The sequence below is a fragment of the Rhodnius prolixus genome, unplaced genomic scaffold (assembly GCF_049639745.1).
Source record: "Rhodnius prolixus isolate KJV_2025 unplaced genomic scaffold, Rpr scaffold_7, whole genome shotgun sequence".
In the NCBI taxonomy this organism is placed as follows: Eukaryota; Metazoa; Arthropoda; class Insecta; order Hemiptera; family Reduviidae; genus Rhodnius; species Rhodnius prolixus.
In genome coordinates, this window is record NW_027411582.1 from 22,922,809 (window position 1) to 22,946,894 (window position 24,086).

The following is a 24,086-nucleotide window of genomic DNA, read 5'->3' on the forward strand; positions in this document are numbered from 1 at the left end:
CTTTCTACGGTGACTAACCTCCACTCTTCACACCGACCTCAACATCCCCTTCGTACACCAACTTGCCAAGACTAAATATCAAAAATTCCATACTGCTCTCTCTACTTGCTCAAATCCTCTTGTACAGTCTCTCGCCTCCTCTGACATCCCTAACAATACTCCTCGCCGACTGAATCGCCAATGGCCCCGCGACTTCCTCGAATTCTGAAGGCCTAAAAATCATATCCTGTAGAGAGTGCTACCGCAGGGCAGTTTCTTTCCTCCTGCCTTTCACGCATCCATTTATCCTTCATTCTCCCTATTTACTTATTGTATATTATATAATATAGATTGTAAATAACAAAATAATTTTTTTTTAAAAAAAGAAGTATAATAAGTATAATTAGAAATTAAAGATTTTCTAATTAGTGGGTACCACAAGCACCCTCTGGGTCGCTTTGGTGCTGTAGGCTTTCTGACAAATCCTCGTAGAATCTAATCTAATCGAATTAGTCAAGTTTAATCAAGTCACTTTCGATAAAAATGCAGGATGCTGAAACTGTTTTTCCTGATACTGAATTCGTATTTCCGGCCGAGTAACTTCTTATTAATTCTGTTACCAGCAGAAACACAGATTTACCAATCTTTTTTCTGATCTTCCAAAACTTCCCTTTTTGAAATTATATCTATATACTAAAGACGCCAGCTTTCTAGTTGCTAATAAATATGTGACTAGAGAATTGTAAGCGCCATTACCATTATAGAATACAAAATGATTAACTGGCACAAACAGTACTACGAGCTGGGACAATGTTTTCGACTAGAATACAGCGTTTGTGTTCCTCTTGTAAAGTTATTTCATTCTCGCATGTTCTTTTCACTATTCAGAGCTTGTATAAATATAATTTACGACACGTAACGGCTGATCTTCCAACTTCTTCTAATGGTAACTCAAGACAAACATTACCTGTTACAAATTATAAATACTTTTTCAGAAAGAGATATTGCTTGTTCTGATTTATTGATGAATTGTAAAAGATTATTCAAATTATAATATTTAGTATTCTTTAAGTGTATATAATTCAATTTTATTTGATTATTATTTAAATATGGTTGGACATATATTTAACATTTTATTTTCAATTTATTTCTGTTCAACGAAATTGGATCTTTTTAAATTCAATTTAAACTTTGTAGGTTTCTTATCCCTGATTTCCAGATCTTTGCAACTTTTTTCGTAACCTGATCAAAGGCGGCAAGCGATCTTTGTCGAAGGATAGATGTTAGTGAGGTGACTGTTGACAAAAAAATGGAGCTTCGTGTGCTCACTTTGACTTGTCTTTCCTACTTAAACGCGAGCTTTAGAAGGCATTTGGTTCTTTACAAAGCAAGTCTTTGAAAAGATAGGTTATATGTAACTTTCTCTAAAACGGAAGTGAAAGATGGAACCATCTTCCTTTCTCTTTAACATTTGGAGTACTTAAGTGACTGACATAGATGGGAAGACTCACATCAAAGTTTTTTAGCTTGGTGATTGACAAAAACTTAGTGGGAATTATTATTATTATTATAATATTATTATTATTATTGGGTTGTACGGAAAATAATGCAGGACTTTATGTTTTCTTTAAAATACCCCTCCAAATCCTCTTGTTCTAATTTTAATCCTCTTTCTTACAAAAATATTTGTTTACCTCTGAAACAGTTTGCTACTTGAAAATAATTAAATCTTTTACTAAGATGTCAAAGCGTAATTTTCGCATAATTTTTGTTTTACGAGTTCAAACTCGGCCGGAACGGGGGCCCCCAAACGGCCAGAAATATCAACGATATCTGGGGCGAAGGCCAGTATAAGTGAGTGCACTGTTCAAACGGTGGGTCCAGAGATTTTTGAGAGGGAGACTTGAGCCTTGAAGACAAAGAAAAGGCAGTGGAAGAAGTTCTGCCCTTGATGACTTTGTTGTTCTCCGAGCTTTGGTGGAAGAAAATCCCTGAACAACTGTTCCAGAGAACTGGCTGGGAAACTCGGGAAGTCAGCAAATCAACCGAGTTCGATGACCATCTCAAGGCGATTAGGAAGGTGAAAAAAGCTTGAAAGTTTTGGGTTCCTCCACACATTAAACGACCGCCAAAAAAGATCAGCGGTATGGAATTCGTGCTGCACTTCTTTGCCGAAACAAGAGCGATCCTTTTCTGTCCAGAAATCCTCTACGACAACAGCAGGACGCTCTGGACAGTGGCTTGACAAAGGAGAAGCAGCACACAATTTTCCAAAGCCCCCAAATCATCAAAAAAACAAAGGTGATGGTTACTGTTTGGTCGGTCTGATTCATTACAGCTTCTTGAATCCTAGCGAAACCATCAATGCCGAATCCTATTGTAACCAAATTGACGTAATGCATCCAAGAAATTGGCAATAATGAAGCCATCTTTAGTCAATCGAAAGGGGACCCCATTCTGTTGCATGACAACGCTCGGCCTCACATATCTCACGTTTGACTTCCCGAAAATTGTTGGAGCTTGGTTATGAGACTCTGCCACACCCGCCCTACTCACCGGACCTCTCGCCTACTGATTACCATTGTTTTTTCAGACACCTGGACCGCTATTTACAAAATAAATAAAATTTATTGACCAAAGAACATTAGAAAATGCGTTTTCTGAATTTATAAATTCTAAGGATTCCAAATTCTATACAGAGGGTATGGGAAAAGTTACCCAAACGTTGGCAGAAATGTATAGAAAGTAATGGAGACTATTTTGATTAATAAAAACAGTTATAAATCATTAATTTTTATTTTTTTTCTTTTAAAACCATAATCCTGCCTTATTTTCCGGACAACCCAATATTATTATTATTAATTATTAATACTTCTTTTTTACGGAACGCCAATATCATAGACATAGAAACCGCAATGACAGCTGTGTACTTTCAAAATATAAAAGTCTCCAACGTTTCACAACTACCTTTGTGACAAACACGCTTTAATGCTACAAAACTCTTGTTTCGTAATCACACTATCTCCCTCTTCCTTGCCAGACGAAGGTGTCACACATCTCTGGCCTAAAGTTTTATCTTTCTGCAGGATAATCCAGTTTTTAGTCTAGCACCAATGGCAGAGTTATTTATTTACCTTACAGTTAATACTCACTTATTTTCTGTAAAAGGCAAAAAGGTATGTTCTAAAATATTGAATAATGAAATTAGTCTATAATAGTGGTTATAAATAAATAAAAAACTATCTCTTCCGAACAGTTGTCCTAACCAAATTTGGAATGTGAGGGGGCACAAAAATATTCAACCCACTCAAAACCAAAAAAAAAAGATTTCTACAAACTTACTTCCACTACGCTGACATTGAAGAGAGATTTCAACATCGGCGACTGATTTCTCCCTTTTAGCTGATTCCTTTCCATGATTCTATTTAGTTTTATCGCTATTATTTATTTTCAGCTGTCAAAAATTTTGGGAGCAACTTTCTTTAAAGCGGAATTGAAAGATGGAACCATCTCTCTTTATCTTTAAACATTTCTTCTCTATTTTGGGCTGTTTTCTCGATTAGATGTCTTTTTTTTAAGTTTGTAAATACTTGTTTGTTTAAAACGTTTAAGTTTACACTATCTTTTGTATTTTAAGAAACTATTTGTTTAAAAAAAACGTAACGAAGCCATATTTGTAAACAAGCTTGTAAAATAAATCTCTAGCTCCTGTCGTTTATGAATGGAGCTTTGAAAATCATTAGAATAGTGGAGTTATTTTTTTGGAAGTGACTAAAGTTGTGCTTTTTTTGGGCATATACAACTTTGAATTTGATTCATGTGCAATGAATTAAATATTTTTATCATTTGTTTCTATGTAATAAGATAAGTTTAAAAGTATTTTTCTGCAACCATGTAGGGAAGTTCTCATTACTCAATTAAAATCAGCTGTGTAATGCCCAACTTCCCACACTAGTGGGGGGAAATTCCCATTAGTGTCACTTTCCGCACAAGTGAGTGGAAAAACTTTATTGTGCTTCCTTGATACAAGAAGTTTTGTTATTAACATAAATATTTTCTGTAAAACTTTAATAAGCTTATTTAACGTAACTAAATAATTAAAAAACGAATATTAAAAAATAGAATAAAAATTGAAAGGAATATAGAAATAAAAATAATACTTTAATAAATAATTAGATATTTTTAATTATAACAGTTAAAAAGGTTATAGTGTTACCTTATAGAAATTTAAAATGGATTCTAGTGATGCCTGTTTAGAAAACACTCCTCCATCAATAAAAGAAACAGCAGAAAATGTAATAAGTAATGTAAATACGTAAGTAATGTAAATAATTGTAATATAACAATAAATGTTTATAATAAATAAATTACTTTTTGTAGACTGTAAAAATGAAATTTTTAATTTTTTTAGTTAATAAATCTAATGGTTGCAGAAAAAATATAATATTTAACTCGAGTGTCAAGTATTTTCCTCACACTCGGCAATTTGCACTTGCTCGCTCGTGCAAACCCTGCCTCGCGTGAGGAAAAGTACTACTTTCCACACTTGTTAAATAAATAACTATTTTACTTATCCATAATACACTGTGAGAAATAGTTTATGTTTATTTTCAATATAAAATAAAATAATATGTACCTACGAAGTCTGTAATTTAAGTGATGAGACTGATTTTTTTAAATTTTTTTATTCAAAAAGAATTACAATTCTATATTGTCACCTTCAAAATAACTTCCTTCTGAAGCCACAGAGCGCTGGAGACGTTTCTTCCACTCCTCATAGCAGTGCTCGAACTCCGATACTGGAATAGCCTTCAGCTGGTCGGTTACAGCCGTTTGAATGTTTTCGACTGTCCCAAAATGAGTTCCCTTGAGGTGATTTTTCAACTTCGGGAAGAGCAAAAAAGTCACAAGGACTCAAGTTAGGCGAATAAGGAGGCTGGAGGAGCCACAGGAATGTTTTTACTGGCCCAAAAACTCTGGTTTATTGAAATTGCTGTGTGACAAGGAGTATTACCCGTGATGCAACACCCACTTGTTCTTGATGTTTGGGTCTCACACGAGAATGACAAAGAGTTTCTACCTCTAGGTCAAACGGTCAATCAACACTTTTACCGAGTGGTTCTTGAAAAAGTTCGAACAGTTTTGGGTTGCAATTTTTCTTGAAAATATTTTATTTACTTTAAATGAACGATGCATTCACTCAAACCGGAATGAAATACCTAATCTTCAATATATTTTACTCACTTTAAATACATCGTCTTAATGTTTTCTTAAATAATAGATGGCAAAAGTTGAACTAAAAAGAAAAACGAAGCACTATTCTATTCGCTGAGATAATCCTCACGAGATATCTTTACATTTAAAGATCCATCTCTTTATGTTTTTTTAAATAGTCTTTTATAGTAAGATTGGGGTCAAGTAGTTCCAGACTATATACACAAAGTAATATTACGTTTAGGTGGTCTTCAGTAAACAAGATTCTGGCTTGGAACACAGTTCAGGCTGTTCTTTATAAAGTATCTATTCATAGATAGGCCTAGTTCCTGATTTCTAGGATTTTTTTTTGCTTTTAAATATACATCTTAGTGTTTGTTCTGCGGTTCTCTCTTTTATAAACAGTTGGAATATATTTATGCCAACATTAGGATGTTCAAAATGTATAGAATACACACTGTTATATATTTTTCAATAAATTCAAAGTTTAATTTCGTTTTTCCTACATAAATAAAGAATTATTATTACCATATTTTTATTATTTTAATTTTTACAATCGCTTTAAGGAAAGTATTGCGATAATATTAAATTTTTGAAATCGAAATTTTATAGAAAAATATATAAAAAGTGGTTTTCTTAAAAAAAGGCCAATGCCTTCTAGTTCTCCTGCTAGTTAGCATTTGACAGAAATCTAGAAGCTTAGACTTCAGCGGTTTTTCTAGTAAAAGATTGTCTCAGTTCATATTATAAAATCATCTTTATTTTTAGGTGACTCAACAAAATATGTTATCTATATTTTTTTACTTGTGTATAAAACCAATACAGGGTGATCCATTTAAAACGCACCAATCGCTAATAACTTTTTAGGAAATCGGAATTTCTAAAAAACCCACGAAGTAAACTATAAGTTTTTGGGTCTAGTTTTCAAATTTTCCACTCCCTTTTTATATAACGCTATAACTTTATTTTTGGCGGAGTTACGGCTAAAAACCCGATTGGGGTTTCATAAGGACCACTGGTTTCGGCAAAGATTATGAAAGCTAAACAAAATCTGTGAAAAATGACGTTGACCCCATTTCGATATAGTTCCTAATACGAGGGCCGTTTGAAAAGTGCGTGCAAAGTCAGAGAGATAGCACTACTGGCGCGTATCGAGGTTATGTTTAGTTAGTAGCATCTCTTGGAAGAACACACACCAAGTTTCAGCCAGATCGGTCTATTTCTTTGTGTTTGGCATTCGTTTGAATCGAGGAAGTCGAGTGATTTTCAAAAAATGGACGAAAAAGAATTTCGTGTGTTGATTAAACACTACTTTATGAAAGGCAAAACGCCTCAGGAGACTAAAGAGAAGCTCGATAAACATTATGGTGACTCTGCACCTTCGATTAGAACAGTTTATAAGTGGTTTCAAAATTTTCGGAGTGGCCATATGGGCACAAGTGACGCTGAACGTTCTGGACGCCCTGTTGAGGTTACTACTCCAGAAATCATTGATAAAATCCATGATATGGTGATGGATGACAGAAGAGTGAAGGTGCGAGAGATTGCTAGTGCTGTGGGCATATCGAATGAACGGTTACATAATATTTTGCATCAACATTTGGACATGACAAAGCTATCCGCAAGATGGGTGCCGCGATTGCTCACGCTTGACCAAAAACGAAATCGTGTGAAGTGTTGCAAGGACGGTTTGCAGCTGTTCCAGAAAAATCCGCAGGACTTTAAGCGTCGTTTCGTCACTGTGGATGAAACATGGATACATCACTACACTCCTGAGACCAAAGAACAATCTAAACAATGGGTTACCAAGGGGGAATCTGCGCCAAAAAAGGCGAAGACCGTTCCTTCGGCCGGAAAGATTATGGCGACTGTCTTTTGGGATTCGCAAGGAATAATCCTCATCGACTATCTGGAAAAGGGTAAAACTATTACAGGTGCATATTATTCATCGTTATTAGACCGTTTGAAAACCGAGCTGCAAGAAAAACGCCCACGATTGTCCCACAAAAAAGTCCTTTTCCATCACGACAACGCACCAGCTCACACCTCAGCAGTTGTGGTCGTAAAATTAATGGAAATAGAGTTCCAACTTGTTTCACATCCCCCCTATTCTCCAGACTTGGCTCCCTCGGACTACTATTTGTTCCCCAATATGAAGAAATGGCTGTCGGGGAAAAAATTTTATTCAAACGAGGAGGTGATTGCAGAAACGAATGGCTATTTTTCAGACTTGGACAAATCCTATTATTCGGAAGGGATCAACAAACTAGAGCAGCGTTGGACGAAGTGTATAAGCCTAAAAGGAGACTATGTTGAAAAATAAAAAAGGTTTACCCCAAAAAATTAAGTAGTTTTTATTTTTGCACGGACTTTTCAAACGACCCTCGTATATTAGAAAAATTGTCAATTTTTTGGTCACGCAAATTCAAGTAGTAATAGATTTGATCAGAATTCAAAGAAATTTATTAGATCTTCATCCTTTAATAATACAATGTACCTAGAAATATTGCAATCCTCAATAAAATGCACTCGGTCCCACAAAGAGCCGAAAGAATCCTGAATAATCGATACATTTGCCAGGATACATTAAGTTGCAAATATCGGATTGGAACTTCTAGTTAGAAAATTTATTGTAATTTTAAATCTAATCGATCTGTAAGAACGGAAATACTCACTCTTCTCATTTGGAAATCCGGCTAACGGAACGATTGTGCAGCACATCGATATTTCGATTAAATTACCTCGATCAATTTACAGTAAAAAAAATGTTCCGTCAAAAGATGTTTGCCTCGTCTAATTGATTTATTGTATCATTTATGCTACAATATCTCTATTTTACGTCTATTGAATGTTAAGTGTATTCAACTACATAATATAAAAATATTGATGATTATTATGTATTCATTGGATGTACAGTTAAGACTTGTGTCCATGTATAATACACCTGTCAATAAACGGCTGGAGGAAACACCTATATCAAAGTTATGCTTCTTGAATGATAAAATTCTTCAGTTCAAAAAGGATTGTTATAGATTATTTAAATTATTTTTTAATTCATAAGAAGTCGCATGTCTTTAAAAGTGACAAGTATATTCAAAGAGGAACTCCTTAAAAGCACGTTCGTTTTTGAGCTTTGTTGAGCTTTTATAGCTCTCAATAATAATGACGATTATTCTAACAACAGGGCAGGTAAATGAGCTGCATAACTCAATGTAAAGAAAGATACAATTGTTGCGAAAGACCATTTACTAATCTAATGGCTGGATTAACATGGTTTTAACCCACTATTTCCGAGCTATTTCTATGTCAGAAATCAAAAACAGGAGTGGTTATGTTATATCTAATTGTACGGACATTGCTTTCAAGGTTGATTGAAGTTACAATATCTCGGTTAGCCGTAGATGTTTTTTAGATTTTAGAAGCGGAACGGGGACCTGTGCTCCAAGGCACCGTAGCCACAAGAGACTTGTGCCTTCCCTACTAGTTCTTTTTTGCGCTACTACCACCTTTGGTCTCAAAGTTCCAAAGATATCGTAGAGTAGCCGCTCGATTGCAACGCAATCGAATAACAAGTGACAGGCCGTTTCCTCCTCTTTCTGACCCAATCTGCACTCCGGGTTCGAACTGATAAGCCCTCTCTTAGATTAGATTAGATTAAATTAGGGCGGCCTCAAGGCCTACGCCACCGCTACTCCTATGGATCTATTGTGGCTCCCCGACTTTAGAGCTCACCCTCCAGACCTTTCCGCTTAATCAGACTCTTAATTCTGGAGAGTGGCCCCAGGGTAAAGCTCTCAGGCCTAGGTTTTTCCTCCCCGAGAAGTAACATCCTTAGCCGTACAAGCCCCTCATACTGATACAACACGTGCAGCGCCGCTTTCTCTTCTTCCTTACAGAACCTATAAAGGACCTACAGACCTACCATGTTCTGTGAATAGGCCTGTAACCAGAGTAATCTGATTTCTGCCCAAACCCAGAGCCTCTTTGGTTCTTTGTTTACACAGTAAGGGCATAACACTCTTGCCGTGTTTACCTCCAGGAAGTGTCACCCAGTTATTTTCATGTTCTCTCCAGATCCTAGTCTCTGAGAGCCACACAAACTGCACCCTTAGTGATCCCCAGGACAGGTTCCAGGCCAATGAAAGGAGTACTAGCTCCATTCCTTGCCTGCGATGCATGTGTTTTCTGAGCCTGCAGTGGCCGGGTTAATAGGCCTACAATTATCCTTAAAGCCCCACGGCCTTGACGGATTAATTCTGCAGTCAGCCTCGGTGACTAGCCCCTAATGAACTCCTTCGCCTGTCTCTGCCCAATGGTGGTGGCAAACCACCACTCCTGAGCCCTACTCTGCAACCATAAGTATGGCCGCAGAATTAACACATTTCGAAACCCCAAAGCAGGGCTCCGTGCCAACATGCAAAGCTTCCCGGGCCAATAAATCTGCCAAGCCCGCTCTTGTGCAGGTGAATAGGCCTGTAACCAGAGTAATCTGATTTCTGCCCAAACCCAGAGCCTCTTTGGTTCCTTGTTTACACAGTAAGGGTATAACACTCTTGCCGTGTTTAACTCCAGGAAGTGTCACCCAGTTTTTTTCACGTTCTCTCCAGATCCCAGTCTCTGAGAGCCTCAGGAACTGCACACCCTTGGTGATCCCCAGGACAGGTTCCAGGCCAATGAAAGGAGTACTAGCTCCGTTCCTGGCCAGTTTATCAGCTGTTTCATTCCCTCTTGATCCCCAAATGGCCCGACACCCATTCCAGCCGAACTTTATTGTGCTTGGCCAATTGTTCTAGGGACTTTTTACATTCCCAGACCAGGGAAGAGGTAATTCTGAACAATGGTTTGCTAGCTGGTTAGTTATGATCTCGAAAGCCTAGATAATTATTTTGAGATTAAAACACAGTCGTAATTTTTTTAAAGAAGATATTGCCTTTTAAGCCAACCTATAATTAAAAAACTAATTAATCAAAAAATATAAAAATTATCTACGATATTATATTGCATTAAGAATTTTACCTAAATGTTGGAGCGGTCGTCCAGTTGGTTACCAGAGTCGTCCTTTTTCCATTTAAGAAACAAATTAATCAAAAGTCCAACTCAGTCTTACCAAGCCATCTAATCCAGTATTCCCAGAGTATCGGACACACGGTTAGGAAGATGAAAGAACTCTCTTTTAACACGTAAGTTACATATGGTACGATTTCGGGAATGAATCCTCATTTTCCCATGGCTTAAAAAGTTTAGGTTCAAAAAAATTGGCATCTTCGACCAAAACACCAATCTCTTCAGAAGTCACTAAAGGCGATTTTAGGCTATAAAAATACAATAAATTATTGTAAAACCCAAATCAGGACGTCAAACTAAAAAAAAAAAGAAGACAAAGACACTTGTCTTAAAGTGATTTTAAAAAAAGGAAGTGAAACACTTTTAATAACTTAATCGTTCAGACCAAAATAAATAATAATAATTATTGAAACGCATAACAATGGATTTAAATTAAAATGCAACCTGCATTCTTTAAAATTATTAATATCACCTACCGGAAGTGATAGTAAGGTAGAATTTTATGCCTTCATTTATATTTTTTACGTTTCTTTTGTACTAAAGTTAACTACTTCCTTCGGAAGTGTTCGTTGACCTAATCGTACAATGACTTGGAAACTATTTAATTATTTTCAATGTATGTCAAAACACTTTTACGTTGCTGCTGCTATTGTTGAGGGGCTTTTCTGAAATTGGTTACTAAAATTTTTAAAGCATTTTATTAAAAATATCAAGAACATTAAACATTTATTGCTTGTTGGAAGGTAACCTAGAAAACTCTATTTAGGTGACGTCATATTTTCAATTAACAGATTCTATTCAATTTAAGCCAGGGGTGCCAACAAACTCAATTTAAAACACTGGCCAATTGGTGCTACAGGCAAGATTCACGCGGGCCACATCATATTTACAAATTTTGTTAAATTTAAATCCTGAACTGAGGATTCAGGAATATGGATAGAATAATTAAAACACTATACTATATAATTGCTTTTATATAAGGTATTCATAAAACTAAAATTATCCGTTTTTTGAACTCGAAAATTGCCAGCGCTTTCCTCTGTTTTCCAATAACTGGATTCAGAGGCTGAGAACAGATAATCTTCATTTAGGTAGATAGATGTTTATCCAATCAATCTTGATCTGTATGTCGTTTAATTTGATTTCATATACGGAAATAGTTGCCAACGTAAGTACTTACTTCAAAAATTACATAAAATGTGTACAGCAAACTTTTTTGGGTATTTCTCACCTAAATAAGATTATATTTTGGGAATTCCTATTCCTAGCTCCGCTATCGTTACAGTTGCTCGCTTTGTCTGTGAGAGTGTTAAGACAGCTTCTAAGGGTACCAGTTAATCAAGAGGGTTATCTATTCAGGGATGCCTGTAGAAATGGCTGATCCAACTTTCCCTTAGGGCAGGGGTCGCCAAAGTGGTCTATATAGACCCCCAGGGGACTATTTAACAAAATTAGGGGGTCGATCTGAGCCAGGGGGGTCGAAGGAAAAACAATTTTGGAACCCAATATAGCGAACCTTGCAAAGAAACACCAGGCACACCCATCTCATTAATAAAGAAGCAATACTGTAGTTACTTTACTTATTAAACAATTACTTATTATTTAATAAATATTAAAGTATTTAAATTTCAACATTAAGATATTTTTCGTAAAACTATTGTTACACAATGTAAAATTACTTTAATAAATGTTTAAAATCATAAAATAAATGTACAACTCTATTCTCCATTTACAACTCTATTCTCAGAACTACTTACTACCCTTTACTCTGGAAATTTTCTACAGTTCGAATGATACCTAAGCCCAACAAACCGACTCGACTACCTTCTTCTTATCAACCGATAAGCCTACTGCCTCTCTTGAGCAAAATATTCGAGAGACTTCTGTTACCACGCCTCCACGAAATTACAGAATCTCTCGGAATTATACCGGACCATCAGTTTGGGTTCAGAAGCTGCCACTCGACGATCCAGCAGGCCCATCGTGTTGTAGACACCATCGCTTCTTCAATCGAGCGAAAACAATACTGCGCTGGAGTATTCCTTGACGTATCGCAAGCCTTCGACCGAGTCTGGCACGAAGGTCTCCTATGGAAACTCAAACGCATCCTTCCTAGCACTTATTACCTCAAACTCAGCTCTTATCTCTCTGACAGATTCTTCCAAGTTCTTCAAGGCACTACTCACTCTTCCATCTATCCTGTACTTGCTGGTGTGCCACAGAGAAGTGTCTTAGCTCCTCTACTTTACACAATGTACACTGCCGACTTACCTTCTAACCTTAATACCTCCATTTACACCTTCGCTGATGACACTGCCATTCTCTCCACACACTCTGACCCTATCCTCGCAGTACGCTCTCTACAGTCTCACCTTCACTCAATAGAACCTTGGTTAGAAAACTGGCGTATTAAAATTAACCCTACTAAATCTAAATACATAGTCTTCACACTCAAACGTCAAACTCCACCACCTGTCTTCTTACATCATACACCTATCCCACCAGCCGACCATGTGCGGTACCTTGGAATGTACCTAGACAAGAGACTTACCTGGAACCCCCATACGAGACTTAAACGTATACCGCACTAAACAAACGATACAAACTTCTAACCAGACTACTCGACAAACGCTCAAAACTCTCACTGCAGAACAAACGACGACTCTATACAGCTCTTCTCACACCAATATGGACTTACGGACTCGAACTTTACGGAACAGCTAAAAAATCAAACATCAATAGACTGCAAACACTCCAATCTAAAATTCTCCGCCACATAGTAGACGCTCCATTCTATGTTAGTAATCACACAATCCATACAGATCTCCAAATTCCACTCATCTCCGAACTTGCCAAAATCCGTTATAAAAATTTTCATCAAAATCTCTCATTTCATCCCAACCCTTCAGCTGCAAACTTGACTTCAACTACACTACCCTCCAATCCTCGAAGACGGTTGAGGCGCCGTTGGCCCCGTGACCAACTGGGTGACTAATGGCGGCCATCACTGGATGACCGTCATTCACGTCTGCCACGTTACTGTATACATACATTTATCTCATTTACTTATTGTACCCTGTGGGTACAGGTGTAAATTACATTAAAAGGATAAATAAAAAAAAAAAAAAAAATGTACAAACACTAGTACCTAATAGATAGTTTTATTTTAATTAACTGAAAATTACTTTTATTTCGGGGCCGATGGAGATTTCGAAAAATTATGTAGGGGTCCATGATCAAAAAAGCTTGACGACCCCTGCCTTAGGGGATATTTTGAATGAAGAATGATTTCCCATTTCTCCCCTTATGGGATCATCCTAGAGGATAGTAGGCTCTATGATACTAGGGTACCCATAAAATTTTCTTTTATGTCATGTAAAACTTATTTTTCGTTCTTTTTCCCAGAGTGCTGATTGGAGCACCCGAAGCGCAGACTGACCAACCCTATGTAGAAAGAGGAGGAGGAGTTTACTATTGCGAAGTAAACGGGGAATCCTGCGCTCCTTTGATTTTCGACAGTACTGGTAAGTGTCTAGTAATTACTTGTAAACTTATATATGTGTGTTACAAATGGTCGGAAAATAGCCAAATAAGATATTGCAAAGGCAATAAGACTATAAAATGCTGTCTAAACTTTAAAAAGTACGTATGCGAGAAATGTGCAATTGAGAACCGTATAATTATAAAAAATGATGCAAAAAAGAGTAAAATCTACGAGATTTATTTTTAAACAAAAGAAACTATGCTTTTTCGTAGTTAAATAATTATTATCTTCATTCTAAAATAAGAAATTTAAGTAAATTTAAAGTCCGGTCATTTGACCGGTGACGTTAGGAATAGTTATGCATAAATGTCGGTAGGGTTAGTGTTAAGGAACTAGAAAGAAATTAATAGATGACGTAGAAAGAAATGAGGTCTAGACGAAATAACATATGAAGTAGGCAACAGCTGCAACATTACTGCAAGGACGACATAAGAAATGCCCAGGAGAACAGGACATAAGTGTCGAATGATTTATTGTAAAAGGATGAAGAAGGTCGCCACAGAGTGTATGAAGACAAAATATTTTTTTTCGCTATTTCCGGTTGCTAGCTTAGCAAATGGCAGGAAGTAAATAAATAAAACATCAGTTATTTTTTGGCCAGTAAAAAATTGTTTTTTGTGGCAATAACAACGGACATTTTGGCCAGCACTAAGTGTTACAAACTGACGTAAACCTTTTTCTTTTAACTCATTACGAAAAACGAAGGAATAAATTAGAAGCTAACAGCCAGTCTGGCCTTAAAATGAAAACCTTAAAAAATATCTCGTTATTTTAATAAGATTAAAATGATGTTTTGGGTATGTGACAGTGGTCAATTTTAGGCCAGTACAAAATGTTATAACTAGGGTTGTCCTTTATTCTGGCTCCTATTCTTTATTCCATTTACACTTCAGACATACTAACAGTTCCTAACACCACACTTCTCACATACGCAGATGACACCGCCTTACTGTCCTCTAATCATGATCCTGCAATAGCTCACAGAAATCTGCAATCACATCTCTCCTCATTAGAACAGTGTTTCAAGAAATGGGCTATAAAGCTTAATGAAACCAAGTCTCAAAACATCACCTTCACTCTTAGGCGCATTACTCTTCCTCCAGTCTTCTGTAACCTAACACCTCTACCAGTAGTGAACGTTGCCCGCTACCTTGGGCTTTAGCTTAGACCGAAGACTTTCTTGGAACCCCCCACACTAGACTTAAAAGAACAGAACTGAACAGACGCTATCGACTACTTAAAAAGACTTTTAGACGGAAGATCAAAATTCTCTCTGGACAACAGAAGACTGATTTATACTTTTATTTTGAAACCCATCTAGGCGTATGGAATATAGCTGTAGAGTTCAACCAAACTCTCAAATCTTTAAAGGATTTCAGTCCCTTCAATCTAAAATACTTCGAACTATTTTAAACGCTCCATTATGTCTCCTAACCTGGTCTATACACACTGACCTTAACATTCTTTTTGTCACCCAAGTTGCTAAAACAAGATACAGAAAACTCCACTTCAGCCTGCAATCTCATATAAATCCTCTAGCCCAAAAATCTTTCTTGTAGAACTCTTCCTGATAACCCGGACAAGACGTCTTAAAAGACAGTGTGGCCTCGTGATCTCCTCTCAAGTGAAGAGAGAGGACTAACAGTCTAATGTTTTGGGGGTGTTACCACTGGGTTAACTTCTCCACTCGTTTGCTTCATTTGTTACTCTGTTATCATTGTCACTTATAGCGCCAACGCGCTGATTGTAACACAAATAAACGCCAAAAGGGGGTTGTCCTTTTTCTTTTAACCCGATGCGAATTAATAAAAGTCCTATTAAAATCTGAAAATTAAAACAAAACATAAAAAAAAAATGGAAGATAAATCTATTATCACCTGTTAATGGTTGTTGCGAGAGTAAGAAAAAAAGAAGACCATACTCGTACACCTGTACAAACACGATCTCAGTTATGATGTATAACTTAATGTATAGTTATCGATGATATACACTTATATAAGTATAGTGGCAATATAAACAAGACTTTGAAGTAGGTAATGATGGTGAAGTTTGACTGGTTATAAAACTCTACAGAGAACTAACGAGCCTTCTTTTGAATTACAACCACTTAAAACATATCTTACCACCTTGCTTGTAGATATTAAAGTGCAGCTTCACTGCCATATATGGTAAGATTTTTCAATCATCTTAACTATGGCCGTTTATTTTATCTATTCATAAATTATTTTATAATAATTCCCATATTGTTATAGTAAATATTAACCTCTTTAAAGGAAAACAAACAATAATAATCGCAAAAGAAAAGAGAAGAAAATAATTATTGAATGTGTTCTAGTTATTACTTAATCTAGAAAATCATTTTAAAGAAATGAATACGAGGTGTGTTCAAAAAGTAACGGGAATTTTTAAATTTCGCGGGTTTGGAGAGTCTGATTGTAAAATTTTTTTTTTTATTATGTTGGTACACATGCCCCTGAAGTACGATAAAATTTTCAGTAATATTCATTGTTTACTTCTTAAGTGGCAGCCGTTAAGGTTAGACGTGTTTTTCGAGCTTGGCGATTTTTGTTTGTTAAAAAAAATGGATCAAAGAATTTGTATTAAATTTTGCGTAAAAAATGAAATAAAGTGTGTGAAATGTTAATAAAGGCATATGGTGAGTCTGCTATGAGTAAAACAAGGATTTACGAGTGGTATAAGCGTTTCCAAGATGGCCGCGAAAACGTTGAAGATGACGAACGACCTGGACGTCCAAGCACATCAACAACCGATGAAAACGTGAAAAAAGTGAAAGAAATGGTTATGAACGATCGCCGAATCACAATCAGAGAAGTCGCTGATGATGTTGCCATATCAATTGGCTCATGCCATGAAATTTTTTCGGATGTTTTGGGTATGAAACGTGTGGCAGCAAAATTTGTTCCAAAATTGTTGAATTTCGAACAAAAACAGCGGAGAATGGAAGTTGCTCAAGAGTCACTCAATGAAGTCGACAACGATGCGGATCTACTGAAACGTGTTATAACAGGTGACGAAACATGGGTTTACGGATATGATGTCGAAACTAAGGCTCAATCGTCCCAGTGGAGGCATTCTGGATCGCCAAGACCGAAAAAGGCTCGACAAGTGCGGTCGAATGTGAAGGTTATGGTCACTGTGTTCTTCGATTTTAATGGCATAGTGCATCATGAATTCTTGCCACAAGGTCAAACAATCAATAAGGAGTACTACCTACAAGTTCAACGCCGTTTGCGTGAAGCAATCCGAAAAAAAACGCCCGGATTTGTGGCAAAACAATTCATGGATTTTGCACCACGATAATGCACCTGCTCACACTTCATTGGTTGTTCGTGAATTTTTGGCCAAAAACAAAACTTTAACGATGCCCCAGCCTCCATATTCGCCAGACATGGCTCCATGTGACTTTTTTCTATTTCCAAACATAAAGAGAACATTAAAAGGCCGTCGTTTTACAAGCATAGATGACATTAAAAGCGAATCGCTGAAAGAGCTGAAAGCTATCACAAAGATCGAGTTTCAGAAGTGTTTCGAGGATTGGAAAAAGCGCTGGCACAAGTGTATTGTATGCGAAGGGGACTACTTTGAAGGCGACAATATTAATGTAGATAAATAAATAAATATTTTTTTCAAAAAACGAAAATTCCCGTTACTTTTTGAACACACCTCGTATAGTTGCAGAGGTAGCTGGAGAAGTTAAAGGCGATATCTGTTAAATTAGATGTAGAAACAAGTGCATTGTGGGAAATCTATAATGTAAAGCAAATCGGATACGAAGAAAATTACAAAAATTCAACCATTTACTGGTTCTGTTGAAACTCAGAAAAAACAGTGAGCATTTTTACAAGAGGTTACAGCTGAAAGTCTAGCCCAAAATATCTTAAAAATCATTCGTAAAGTATGCCTAAAGTAATTAGAAGATTAATCCAAAGAAAGGTAAGGTTAATGTGGCAGGTTATAGGCAAATTAACAAAATATTGTCTGTCTGCGATGTAAATAATTAATAGTGTACTTTTGGAGCAATTTCGTTGTTAGAATGTGTTTCAGCGCCAAGCATAAGATGGGCTATAAATTATTGCTATAAACGTCAAATTAAGCATTCACCATCGAAAAAAGATTAAACCAGTTGACCAGTTATGAATGAAAGCTCAAAGGATGCGTTAGTAGTAGGATCAAGTGGTCCTTTAACCAGTTAAGAGTGGAATTTAGTTACAAAAAAAATAAAACCCACAGTGTAAGGAATTAAACTCAAGACAATGACGTGTACACACATCGAACTTAGGGTAAAACAACCAAAAGTTTACAACATCGTAATATAGTCACTGCAAGCGACTTTTTCTGCTATATCTCTGGGGGGGCCTTGAGATTACAGAGCATTCTGTGCTCATTCAAAAAAATCTTGCACCGCTTCACGTATGCATTGCTCTAGTTAACTAGGGACGCAGCAAGAGCTTTTACATGGAAGAAAAGAGCTTTTGAATTCTGTGCAAAATCAGGTCTGAACCTCTATCTAATGGTGCAAGAACGGCATTGCACAAGGGTTGAAAGCTTCTATTTGTGTGCCTAATCCCTCAATCTCTAATGCGGAGACCAAACATGTACCAACCACTTATCATTTGGCAGTTCTATTAGTAAGATAAAGGAAACATCCCTCCAAATAATATTCTTATTGTATTTTAATAAAATTTCGAGTTTTTATAGTTAATGGCAATTTTATATTTTTCACAACGAGTGTATACAAGTCGAACGCACCGTAATAGAGAATTGGTTTGACGTGTATACACGACAAACATTCATAACTGGTTAAAGGAACGATATAAATAATAAAACATGCTATCTGGAATAACAAAGAAGTTGAATAACTGGGAGCTAATGTTACACTACAGCAAGAAAAAACTTCAATTGTTAGCAAATTAACTTCAAGTTACAAGGAAAAGAATTAATTAAAGGATACCCGAACTTCATTGTGACTGGACCAAAAGCAATGTAAACAAAAAACCGCTCTTTTTTGGGGGGGCAACCCCAGTCTCACGAAGATTATGACTACCTTCCAGATCACAGGATTTGTGGTTCATTGAAGCTTGAAGGTTGTACCATCAATTAGGGGAAGTAGAACGGCGTTATTGAGACAAGATGCTGGCATTTTATTAACCAAATCAAGAAGGCTGTGAAGAGACTTCCGGCAGTTTTTCGGTAATTCAATTTCTCCAAGTGTTCACTTATTGTTTATATCTCAGTCAACCTTCAACTTCGTTTTCGCTTTATTCCAATCACCGTCATTAAATTTTGTTTTGAAACTAATCTCATCAAATTCATTTGTAATTTATAACTCCTTTTTTTATTAGGAGTTCTAGTTTTAATGAGTCACTCGCTTCACCATTCTATTGCAGTAAATCTTTATTGTTTAATAAAAACAGATAAAATTTAGTAAAATTTAAAATTTTGGATTTTTTTTTTCACTTTGTCATATTTACACCTACAACAAATGTTGCATCAAGTAAATTTGATGAAACTGGTTAAATTTTCACATGAAAGACATGTACGAGTCACCACCCATTGATGGAACTCTTTCTCAGTGGATTGCACTCACAACCGTAGGTCCCTAGGCCACCTCCGCTTCAAGCGACGAGGAGGATTGTCTGTAAGGTGAGGAGAGGAGAGTTATTGGATGAGAGGATTAGGATGGAGAGCTAGGATGCTGTGAAAGTTGCAGTAGCGAGACTTTATTAGGTCAGTGTCGAAAGGGATTTGAAGGTCAGTGTGTATGGTAAGGTTAGAAAGTATGGTGCATTCAGGATTTTAGACTGTAGTGTCTGCAGGCGTTTGGAGTTAGAATGTTTGGTTGAGCCCCACACTTCTGCTCCGTGTATCCATATCGGTCTTATCAGTGTCTTCTTGTAAATTGTCAGTTTGTGATTCAAGTCGAGTTTGGATCTGCGGTCAAGTAGTCTAGTAGCGTCTGTTCACGTCTTGTCGTTTCAGTCGAGTATGTGGGTTCCACGTGAGTCTCTTGTCAATTTACAGTCCTAAGTATCGTACTAAGTCAGCTGTGGCTCAGGCTTTTGATCGGGTCTGGCACTAAGTTAAAAATCATCTTCCTTTCACCTACTACTTGATCTTAAAATGCCAAGGGCCAGGCCCTCTCGTCCTTTATACCCCATAAACGCTGGAGTCCCTCAAGGAAGCATTCTAGGCCCTTTCCTTTTACTAATATACACTGCTGACTTAGATTAGATTAGATTAGACTAGGGCGGCCTCAAGGTCTACGCCACTGCGACCCCTTTGGATCTATTGTGGCTCCCCTCACTTTAAAGCTCACCCTCCAGACCTGCCCTTTTAATCAGACTCTTAATGCTGGAGAGCGACTCTTGGGTAAAGCTCACAGGCCTTGGCTTTTCCTCCCCGAGAAGTAACATCCTTAGCCACACGAGCCCCTCACACTGACACAACACGTGCAGTGCCGTTTCCTCCTCTTCCTGACAGAACCTACATAGGCTATCATCTGCCAGGCCCATGAGATGCATGTGTTTTCTGAGCCTGCAGTGGCTGACTTACCTTTTTCCAAAATACAATAGTTTCAACATTCGCTGATGATATACTTTCATCTCACTCCGATCCAGTCCAAGCCAGTCAGAACATTCAAATCCATTTAAATCTTCTCGAAACCCGGTTCCGAAAATGGAAAATAAAAATTAACGAGCAAAAATCAGTGCACATTACGTTTGCTTTATGAAAATCTGCGAGTCCACCAGTTCAACTGAACGGTGTAACGATTCCTCCAGCTGACGTAGAATTTTTGATTAAATTTCGTAATTTTAGTTGTTGTCTGTGCTAGAAAGTCAATCACAAAGACTGCTCTTCTGCTCTATTATAATTAAAACACCTTAATGTAAGAAACTTGAAGCTTCAGGTGGCCAATAATCAGAAAAATAGGCCAGTAGTTAAGTGACAAATTTTTAATTGAAGCACATTTATATGCAGAAACTAATTACTATAATTAAACAAAAAAATAAAGGTTAAAAAATAAATCAAACCAATTAACAACTGATTGGCTATAATTATCGGACACAGGGAGAAGAAATAAAAAAGATAAAAACTCATGAAATAGATAAGGCTAATTATAATTCACAGGTAATTGCAGTTTGCGTTTTCTTCTTATTAATATGCACTTTGAAAAAAATAAAATAAACAAATATCTTAGGATTTCTATTTAATGGCTTCTTTTAAAGTAGTCATTTTAGATGAATTTCAAAAATGTATTTATTTTCCTGATTACTAGTTAGGTGTCCAGTGTTAATTAGAAATACAAACAACTATTTCCGGCTCACCATAATTAACAACAAAGATGGTGATATTAACTCGATCTAATTTTTTTTCCCCAATTATTGGGCGGTTTAAAATTTAACTAAATTCAGAAACACTGTGGGGCAGTTAACATTTTGTTTTAAAATTATGTTGAACTCTTGCGTGTAAGTTTAATTATATATTTATATTTATTTAACGATAATGAGATGAAGTCAAAGAAGAGTTATATTGCCGGCCACATTACTGCTTCTCGCTTCCGTGGATATGAACAATGGGTTCTCTACGTAGGGATATTTTCAAAATAGATAATAAAATGGTTTAGATGTACTCTGTCAGCTTGGATGCGTCCAATGAACGAATTTAAGGAATGATTGCTTAATATTTTTGACAAAGTTTGTTTTTATTATGTTTACATGTTCAAGTTCTAATTGTAATTAATATTGCTGAAATCAGCAATACGAGGTGTGGCTATTAAATAACGAGACTGATGCTGCTACAGAAGAACTATGCATGCGCCAAATCCTAACGACCGACACAGCTGTACAGCGTAAAGCCTTCTCTTTCGATTGCAGCGTCTCAAGTGTATGTAGAGAAATCTGTCTGACCGGAACCGTCGTTTTGTGTAAGAGGTGTTAGTTTCGTTTTGCCCGAAAACATGATACTACACATGTAGTAGAGCAACGAATTGTGAAATTTCACATGAAACTGGATAAAACCGCTACTGAAACTTATCTTTTATTAAAAGAAGTTTATGGCGATGAATTGTTAATCACGAGTGCGCAAGTTTTTGAGTGGCTCAAGCGTTTCCAAGATGGCCGAGAAGACGTCGGAGATGATGACCACCCGGGTCGCCCTTCCACGTCCAAATCGGATGAAAATATCGATTATAATTAATCAACATTACTACCGCTGAGGTGCTTGCTCAACTCCGTGAAAGAGTAAGGAAAAAAAAACGACCCGATTTGTGGAAGAACAAGTCACAGGGTTTCTCCATCAACACAACGCGCCGGCTCACACTGCATCGTCTGTCAAGACGTTTCTAGCCAAGTACAACATCCCAGTTTTAGGGCCATCCGCCTTATTCGCCTGACCTGGCCCCATGTGACTTTTATCTGTTCTCCAAAAGTCAAATCTGCATTAAAAGGAACAGCCAGATTTCAGTCCGTTGAAGCTGTGAAAGAGAAAGCGGCACGCGACATGCAGGAGCTCACAGAAAAAGACTTCCAGCACTGTTTCGAACAATGGTGAATTCGCATGGAGCGTTGTAGGGATAGGGGAGGGGTGTATATTGAAGGTGATAATAACTAAATATGTATAAATTTAAAATAAAATGTTTTACAGCGATAGTCTCGTTATTTAATAGCCACACCTCGTAAAATGCACAATTTTGCATAATTTCTTTATAGCGTTATCTATTTTATATTGGTTTATTCCTTTAATTGAATGCAATTTCTAATTGCATATTAGTTCACTTGGATTTATTTGCTTTGCTAGAGAATTTTCTTGTTCCCTCCTACGCTAGAACAAACTAGACTCGGTAGTTCAAGAATGGGTGACACTTCTTCTCAACTTGAAACTCGATGCTGTAGTAAACTTGTATTCCTTCGTTATTTTGAGGCTAAAAACCCCGATCTATCTACGCGTCATAAAGAATATTGTTGTAAAAAAAAAAAAGATTATGTGATTTTATTAATTTTAATAATGTCAATACAGTTCAATCGTTCATAGAATAATCTCAAATTTTTAATAATCTAACCTTTAATCTTTAATTTAAACAATTTATTATAGGCTAAAATTTGCAACTACTTTATTTGACGAGCATAAATGTTTCAATGTGTATCTTCCTGACTAATGAGTATTAATTATAATTAAAGTATATTTATACTTTACCACAAACCTTCTAATGATTCTGTGGAAGATGAAAATATAATCTATCTACTGAAGATAACTAGAGCATTGCTCTATAAAATAAATTTAACATCTACTCAAATAGATGAAAAAAGACTGAAATGAAATATAACTGCAGCGCATCACACGCAGGCGAAAATTTAATATAGCTTTATATATATTTTAAAATTATATTCGTTAATGTTCGCGTGTTATAGTTAAACAGTAACTGGTTATTTTAACAAATATAAAAGTTAAAAAACCTAAACTAAAAAAGAATTAAATAAGAATATTGGGTGGTCTTTCAAGTAATTTACTCAGTTTGTGGTAAAGAATGTAATTATGCAATCTGTTTGTCTCTCAGTTCTTCCAAATGGTACGTGGCTCTGTTAATATATTTCTCTCCTTTTCTTTTTAATATGATCTAATATTACAACCTCTTCATTAATATATGTCCGTATTTCTGTTTGTTAGTTTTATTTATAGTACTATTAAAGTCAGTTTATTGTCTAGTAAGTGCAGTAGGGTAGTCTGTTTCGTTCTGTTTTGTACAGACAACACTATCCTCCCATGTAGGAACAGGGGTAGTGGACTGTCTTATTAAAATATTAGATTAATATAATATTTAAGTAAAAATTACAATATTAATATAAATTGGATAAAAAGGCAGTTGATTGTAAAAAATAAATATAAATAAATATTTTATGGATTAAATAAAATCTTGAAATTCAGTAAAAGTCACGTGCTTCAAATACACCAATCAAGACGCATTAATTATTATAAAATTTAGAAGTTAATTATTCATAAAATATATTCTAGAAAATAATTAAAATAAAACCTGATTCTCTACCTACACTATACAATTATCTTATTAAGATGTTTGTATTAAGATTAAATAAAGATACAAGAATAATTTTGGGGAATTTTAGCAGAAAAAAGCTTCGATTAAACTATTTTATCTGCTACTTAAACATTGAAGTTCCTTCAAGAAAGACCATAGAGCTCCAAGGGTTCCTAAAAGTGTAGAAAGGTTGAAGACCCCTAATTCGCTACCTCACTGTACAATTGTCTTATT

General features: G+C 36.2%; 1 protein-coding gene across 3 annotated transcripts in view; it reads left to right on the forward strand.

Moving 5' to 3' along the window:
* if (integrin subunit alpha inflated) overlaps window positions 1–24,086 on the forward strand; it is a 356,189-nt gene that overhangs the window by 136,613 nt on the left and 195,490 nt on the right. For all 3 annotated transcript variants that reach the window (XM_074114504.1, XM_074114505.1, XM_074114506.1), the window contains exon 2: window positions 13,663–13,781. In XM_074114504.1, coding sequence (XP_073970605.1) covers window positions 13,663–13,781 — 119 coding nt within the window. The remainder of the gene's footprint in view (window positions 1–13,662; window positions 13,782–24,086) is intronic.